The 8,152-nt window shown below is 42.5% G+C and overlaps 1 protein-coding gene across 1 annotated transcript in view; it reads left to right on the top strand.

Moving 5' to 3' along the window:
* Window positions 1-2,199: 2,199 nt before the first annotated feature.
* Window positions 2,200-8,152, top strand: part of YIPF6 (Yip1 domain family member 6) — a 38,273-nt gene continuing 32,320 nt past the window's right edge. The window contains exon 1 of the mRNA XM_059384870.1: window positions 2,200-2,289. Within this exon, the coding sequence (XP_059240853.1) occupies window positions 2,233-2,289 (57 nt within the window). The 5' untranslated portion in view covers window positions 2,200-2,232. The remainder of the gene's footprint in view (window positions 2,290-8,152) is intronic.

The raw sequence follows: 8,152 nt of genomic DNA, 5'->3' as shown, positions 1-8,152 counted from the left end.
TTGAATAATATGGACAAATGTACAAGTATTAAAAATAAATTATCAAAATATTTCTTTGGTACAAAATTACAATTTGGACACATGATAAGGGTGTGAATGTAATTTTATGAATTAAAAAATCAAATGTACGGGGTGCCTGGGTGGCTCAGTGGGTTAAGCCGCTGCCTTCCGCTCGGGTCATGATCTCAGGGTCCTGGGATCGAGCCCCACATCAGGTTCTCTGCTCAGCAAGGAGCCTGCTTCCTCCTCTCTCTCTGCCTGCCTCTCTGCCTACTTGTGATCTCTGTCTGTCAAATAAATAAATAAACTAAAAAAAAAGAATACCGAGTTTGGCAATTTTGTAAGATATATTTGCATCTAAAAATATAAAATAATTCCTATTTTAGGAGCTTGTCCCTATGCCATCATCTTCCTCTAAAACCTTTCTGAGTTTTTTTCCTTCATAGCGTATTACCTCATATTTAACCTGTACCCTATTAGTTAAATGAAGAAAACTGACATTTTAGACTGAAATAATGCCTAGGTAACCTGAACACTGACTGCCTCAACAATTGTTTTCTGGTCTGTCCTTTTCTTAACCCAGCATCAAGGCCATCCTGAAACCAGTAGCAAAGAGGTCAAGAGATGAGGGTAGGTGGCGGAAGTTGGAGCTTGGGGTTAGGGAGAGATAACTAATTTTGGAGGTTGGCAAGGAAACAAGAGATTATCAACAGCCTCAGGAAAGCGGGAAAGGACTTGGTAACCCAATAACAAGTACCAAAAATCTGGACTGGGTGGAAGTAGGAGGGATACAGTGGGTGGCAAGCTGGGACTGGGGAATTGTACATAATATTCTCTTGGGGGGAAAAAAAAATGTTTCAGGGACAGCCTGAGCCCCTCAGTCATTAAGCATATGCCTTTAGCTCAGGTCAAGATGACCCTGTCTTGGGATCAGCCCCACTTGGGCTCCCTGCTCAGCGGGGAGCCTGCTTCTTCCTCTCGCTCTGCCCTGCTACTCCAGCTCTCTCGGCTCTACATCAAATAAGTGAAATCTTTATAAAAAAATGTTTCAGGAAATGTTTCATTTCTACTGTCTCAATTTTAAGATCGCTCCCATCAGTACCTGAGGAAGTACTGAAAATGTGCTGGATCTGAAGAATTATGAGAATATTTAAACCAAAGAAAACCACACAACAAGTCCCCTCTACACACACACCCCAACCATTTATTTGAGAATTTCGTCCCACCATATTCCACATTCTTCCTTCTTAAATTTAAGGCTTGATTTCTTTCTAGATTGCCTATACAAAAACATAAAGCACTTTATTGCACACCCATCCCTACCCTGTTAAAAGCGGGGGAAACCCGATATTCACACCACCAAAGGACACTCAAGATATCCTGAATCCTTTTTGCATCAAAAATGACTGTATGTCCTGATCGCATTTTAACCTGGCGCCGAGGTAAAGTGGAGTGAGAAAGACCCAGAATTAGGTAGGGAAAAGAGGTTGGGACACGCCGAGTTTTTGTTTGTTTGTTTTTGGTTTGGTTTTGTTATTCCTACAATAATCATCCTCTTTTAGACATTAAACATTTTTAGTACTTGCTCCAAATCACTTAGCAATTTTAGAAGTTGTAGTGAGATTAACATTTTGGCCAACGTATACAGAGAAGCTAGCTTCACCCCTCCTCAAAGGGGGTGAGGGAGAAATAAAAGTAATCTTGTATAGTTTATAAAAACTGAGAAGTGGAAAAAGGCTGGTAGCGGGGTGAGTGGGGGATGAAGGGAATGCGCCAAGAATCAGAGAAGCAGGAGCGACGGCGGAGGGAGGAGTTGATCGCTTTATTCAGGAGCAGGAAACCGCCAAATTGTTCTGCGGCCTGTGGAGGCGCAGGTTTTTCCGTTAAGTGCTAGCTCTGCGGACCTGCCCTGAGAGCGACAAACGGATGCGCGGGTGCGTTGGATTAAAAGAAAACGCAGACGTGGAGCGATCCCAGGATCGGGGTTGAGTATGAAAAGGGGGGCACGTCTAACGGGACCTGTGGTCCCTAAGAAGCGAAGCGAGGCGCAACAACTCGCCCCTCTCCCGGACACCAGGAGGACGGAGACAGCAACGTGACCGCACTGGCAGCCGCTGTCGGGCGCCTTTCGGTGACGCGAACGCCGCGCGATGACGCGCTGACCAGCCATGGCTTACACGTCTCAGGTTCCGCAAAGGCCTGTGGGAGCGACCCGGGAGAAGGAGGGCCAAGATGGCGGAAGCGGCCGAGTCTTCAGGAGACCCGGGGACAACATCGCCCAGGCCCCTGGTGAGCTTGGGTTCTGAGGCAAAAGGGACTGAGGGTGAGGCAGAGTGCTCTTAAGGAAGTTGGATGATGGGCTTCCTGGCCGGAACTCCTTCCTCCCGGTAGGCCCGTCCTATACCCCATGCTAGAACCAGTCTCAACATTGCACCTGCTCTTAGGGCTAACCTCTTTACCCTCCTCGTTCCTTTCACGCCTTCTTGTGAAACTCCTATTCACTTTCTTGTCCCATACTCTCAGGGCTTGTCCTCCTCCCGTACATTGTGTGAATGCCGAGCTTTAGGTGATTTCTTAATTATCTTTTTTTTTTTCTGCTGCCCTTCATGTTATCAAGTTCTGTCACTAGTTGTTGTTGAAATAACAGCATTCTTGGATTAATGAGACTGCTTCCCATAGGACCTTATAACTTTATTATTGATTTGTTCAATGACCTCAGTAGTCTTGATTTAATCCCTGTTCTCCGTGTTGCAGCTCCTCGCAGTGCTCTTCATGATGCTATCTCGCTCCTGTCTCTTGTTTCTACACTGGGTACGAATTCCATTGCAAGTACAAGCCCAAAGCCTGGGCGAGTATTACTTACGGACACAGGTTTTGGAGTTAAAATTATCTGGGCTAGAATCACCCGCTCTGCCTCTTATGAGAGTTAGGGCAAGTCATTTCATGGGGAGTGTTTCTTCATCCATAAAATGGATATAAAAATGCCGAAAAGAGTTTTTAGGAAAGTGAAATGATATAATTTCAAGTGTCAAACACAGTGTCATGAACTGAGGAGTGTAATTATTCAATGTTCTGCTCTAAAATCCCTCTTCCCAAATGGTGTTCAGTTTCTTCACAGTTATTTAATAAATGGTACATCCTTTTCCTCTTTTAAATTGGCAAATTAACAAGAGAGGACTGAACTGGGAGTCAGGTGAAATTGCTTCTAGTCCTGGTTCTACTTACTAGCACTATTTTTTCATCTCTTCATTCACTCAACAAGTTATTTATTGAGCATCTATGTTCCAGGCATTCCTTTAGGCACTGGGAATGCAGCAATGAAAGAGAGTGAGTGGGTCCAAGTTGTCATGGAACAATTGTGGCCTTGAGGAAGTCACTCTCAACCCGTTTTCTCATTTGGAAAATGGGATGGTAACTCATCACAGAATTAATGAGATTACTAATGAGCTATTATACACACAGTGTATAGTGACATAGTTACAAGTGCTTAGCTGTTTTTAGTTCCTGTTACACCTCTTTTTTTATGATGTTTTCCCCCGATTAATTTTAGTGGTTCTGGTCATTCATTACTTAATGTCCAATCCAATTCTATTCAGTAATGTTTATTAAACTCCCACAATGCAGTGCATTATGCTAGCTGTTTTAGGGCATACAAATGGTTTGCCCTTATGGTGCCTACAGTCTACTATGACAAATGTACAATGGTAAAATAAGGTAGTAAATCAGAAAGAGTTACACATAAAATATTAACAAAATTTAAAGGGAGTTGCTATTATGTCCACTTTGGGTGACAAAGCAAGCTATGCAGTAGAAGTAATATTTGAAAGGGTGTCAAAGGGTGGGTAGGATTAGAAATTTCAGGTGAGTGTAAGAGCTGTCAATGATCGAGCACCTGCTGTGTGCCAGGATTGTACTAGACATCCTCAGCATTTTTTCTAAACTTCACAGCAACCATTTCACTTAGGTGGTTTTTAAACTGTGTTTTACTTGCAGATGAGGACAGGAGACTCAGAGAGGTTTGATGATTTTCCTAGGGTCTTAGAGCTAGTTAATGACCAGGCCTAAAATTTGAAACTAGGTCTAATTCTGAAGCCCAGATTATTTCCATTAAGACTACACAACCTCTCAAGGGTGAGGGTACAGAAGTTGGGAAGTGTTAATGTATTTATAGAACAACAGGTAGATCACTTTATAAAGTACAGGGAAGTCTTAGGAGGTAAGCCTTAAAAAAATAAAGCTACTGAATTAGGGAGGCATGAAACATGGTTAAGAATTTGTGCACTGAGGTCAGATTATCTAAGTTTGATTCTCAGCTCTGTCATTTAACCTCTCCATGCCTCAGTTTCCCCATCTATAGAATGAAGATACAGTAATAATTAGCTCATAGGGTTGTTAGGTGGATTAAATGAATTAAGAGATGAAAAACACTTGGTAGAGTGCCTGGCATGTAATGATTATACAATAAGTGTTATTTCTTCTTGACTAGTAAACTTGGAGGTTTAATAGGCAATGAGGAAACTGGGAATTTTTGAGGAGGGAAGGGTTTAAAATCATGAATTTGACAACATAATTGAGAGAGAGTTACCATGAGGAATGTTTGGAATCTAGACCAGCGAAACCATTAGTTCTAGAACAAGTGATTGCTACCTGCACTATAGCAGTGGTGGAGTCATGAGTACTGGAGATAGCAGGTTCCTTGAGGGTTTGGTGTGCTAGGGAGGCTGTGTCTTGGATCAGAGCTTTTTGAACTATAATGTGCCTAGCAGTCATCTGGGGAATCTTGTGAAGTTGCAGATTCTGATTTGGTAGATCTGAAATGAGACCTAAGATTCTGCATTTCTGACAAGCTTCCAGGTGATACTGCTGCTGCTACTGCTTCCATACCACATTGTGAAAAGCAAGGCTATAGACAAATGGGAGCATACTGATGCCCCTGCACAGAAATACATAAGAGGAGGATGAGGACCCTAAATGTTCACTAATTCACTTTTGGACGTGTTTGGTTTGAGTTATCGGCAGGCCTTCCAATAGGCAGTTTTAAAACCTGGACTTCAGGGCTCAGAAGTCAGGACTAGGTTTAATTAGGAGTCATTTGCATAGAGTTGAGAAGATAGTCTTTGGTAATGCCTATCTTTGTCTGTTTGGAGAGCAGGAAAAAGAGCTGTAATAATGGCTTTAGCCTGAGGTCTGGAAGGATGTTGGTCTCAGGTAAAGGGGCTGGCTGAATAGCACACCAGCAGTCACCCCTCCCCACTTCTTGAAGCCAAGCCTCTTGGTCTGAGCTGGTTTCTGCTTGATGCCCCCCTCCCCACTTACTGACTCTCTTCTCTAGGATTTTGGTCAGTAGTATAACCTATTTGGACTCAGCTGCTCTCTTAAGGCTGCAGTCCCTGCTTTTACTATATCTTTTTGGCCCTGCCTCTATCTGTCCCCTCATTGGTCCAGGCCAGACAGTGAAGTGTACACATGGGTTTCTGTGCACACATGTGCGTACATGTGCAAGAGCCTACCTGCACAAGGAGAAGGGAAGGGACATTGGCTCCAAGTCACCTTTCATCTGCACTGAGAGGCTAATCAGAGAGCAAGGTCCACTAGCTGAGGGCCTAGAAGCCCTGTTTGTTATATGTGGGGCTTGAAGTCCACAGATCCTGGCTCAGCTCTCTGAACCACATCACTAATTCTTCTGAAAAGAGTTACTGAGGAAATGTTGGGATGAGGGATATGATAGGAACCACATGGCACTATAATGACTGCAGTGACTTACAAAAGCAATTACTTGGAGTTAGGCCAAAGTTCACAGGATAAGGGCACAGTCTTCCACAAGACTGCCCTTACTTCAGACACCAGCCACAGGTTTGGATGTTCCCAGGACCACCCTTACTTCTGATCTACTGGCTGTAAATTCAGGGGTTCCCATGATCCCCTTGAGCTCCATACTTCACTAGAATGGTTCATAGAATTCAGGATAGCACTCTGCTTAAAATTATAGTTTCATTATAGCAAAAGGATACAATCCAAACCAGCAAAAGGGGGAGATACATATGGTGAGGCCTAGGAAGGTCTCTAACACAAAGCTTCCTTGTCTTCTCCCTGTGGAGTCAGGACCTTGTACACACTGATACATCAGTCTGTGGCAATAGGCAGAATATTGCCAATCAGGAAAGTGCACTCATGTATCGAGAGTCTTTATTAGTGTTTCTTTCTGTAAGCATGATTGACTAGATTATTGACTCCTCCCGTCCCTGGAGGCCAGGTTTATGTCACTGGAGTCAAAGGTTCAACCCTCTAAACTTGTGTTTTGTCTGTCTGGAATGGTTTGCCCCCATGCTGAGTCATCTCATTAGCATAAAGTGTCTAGGGGCCTACCATGACTCACCTGTTAGCTAAACTGTTAGGGCCCACCATGAGTAACAAAATTAACACTATCATTTAGGAAATTCCAAGGGTTTAGAGGCTACCTTCCAGGAACAGGAGACAAAGGCCAGCCAAATTCTTCATTATACAAGTGACAAAACTGGAATTAACCCCCTGGGCATCTTGAGCTAGAGCTAACATGTATGTAGCCCCGCTGTGAGCCTCCTACTGAGTACTTTATGCATAGTAACACATTTCTTCCCACAACAATCCTGTGATGATGATACTATTCTCTCAGTTTTATAGATGAGGAACTGAGGTATGGAGAGGTCAAGAAACCTGCTCAGTGTCACATAGGTAGTTGGTGATAGAGCTGGATGGCTTCCTACAGCACTCTTAACCAGTACTCTTCAAATATCATATATCGAGGGCTGACCACGGGCTAGGTGAAATGCTGGTCTTGCCTAAATCTTATGATGGTGTCGTCTCCAAGTGAGGGCAGAGCTGAATTAGGCTTTGAAGCTCATTCCTTCTATACTGCTTTGCCTTCCCTAGCAGTTGCAGACAGCATAAAAACTCAGAGCACCAGTCCTGGAGCCTGAAAGATCAGTGTCATAGTAGTGAGACAATACAGCTTCAAAAGAGTGATTGACATATTAAGTGCTGAAGAATATTCAGAGGGTGAAAGGATCCTTGTACTTCTTGGTTATGAGGTCACTGTTCCAGATCCGTGGGGAAAGTAAAGTTGTGGGAAGGCGAAGTGCCAAATTACAAAGGATTAAGGGAGTGGGTGAGTGCAGAGCAGTTTGATCAGGGAAGAGGAGAGGAAGGAGAGTAATTTGAGAGAATAGCAAAAACAAGAAAGTGATGTATTTAAAAATCCTATTACAGAAGCTTTTAAGTATGTAAATAAAATAAAGAGTGGTACCTTTCAAAATTCTGCCATTTTTATTTCATTTCCCCAACATTTTTTTTCTGGGGTATGATTTTTTTTTTTTTTTGCTTAATCTTTTTTTTAAATTTATTTTTTAAGTTCAAGTATAATTAATGTACAGTGTTATAATAGTCTCAGGTGTACAATATAATAATTCAGCAATTCTGTACACATTTCAGTACTCATCACAATAAATGTACTGTTAATCCCCTTTATCATTTTCACCCATCCCTGCCACCAGCCCCCCCCCATCTTGCAACCACAAGTTTGTTCTCTATGTTTAAGAGTCTGTCTGTTTCTTTGGTCTTCCCCCCCTGCTTTGTTCATTTTTTTTTGTTGTTGTTGTTTCTTAAATTCCGTGTATGAGTGAAATCATTCGGTACTTGTCTTTCTCTGACTTTTTTTATTTGGCAATACTTATCCTTTAGATCCATCCATGTTGCTGCAAATGACAAGATCTCATTCTTTTTTATGGCTGAATGATATTCCATTGTACATAGACACCACATCTTTATCCATTCATCTATCAAAGGACAGTTGGTATGCTTCCATATCTAGGCTATTGTAAATAAATGCTGCAGTAAACATAGTTCTCAAATTAGTGTTTTTTTTTAAATTTGTAATTTTTTATAAACTTGTAATATATTTTTATCCCCAGGGGTACAGGTCTGTGAATCGCCAGATTTACACACTTCACAGCACTCATCAAAGCACATACCCTTCCCAAAGTCCATAACCCCACCCCCCTTCTCCCAACCTCCCTCCCCCCAGCAACCTTCAGTTTGTTTTGTGAGATTAAGAGTCACTTATGGTTTGTCTCCCTCCCAATCCCATCTTGTTCCATTTATTCTTCTCCTACCCACT

Source organism: Mustela nigripes, chromosome X (genome assembly GCF_022355385.1).
Source record: "Mustela nigripes isolate SB6536 chromosome X, MUSNIG.SB6536, whole genome shotgun sequence".
Classification (NCBI taxonomy): domain Eukaryota; kingdom Metazoa; phylum Chordata; class Mammalia; order Carnivora; family Mustelidae; genus Mustela; species Mustela nigripes.
This window is presented reverse-complemented; position numbering and strand designations above follow the sequence as displayed.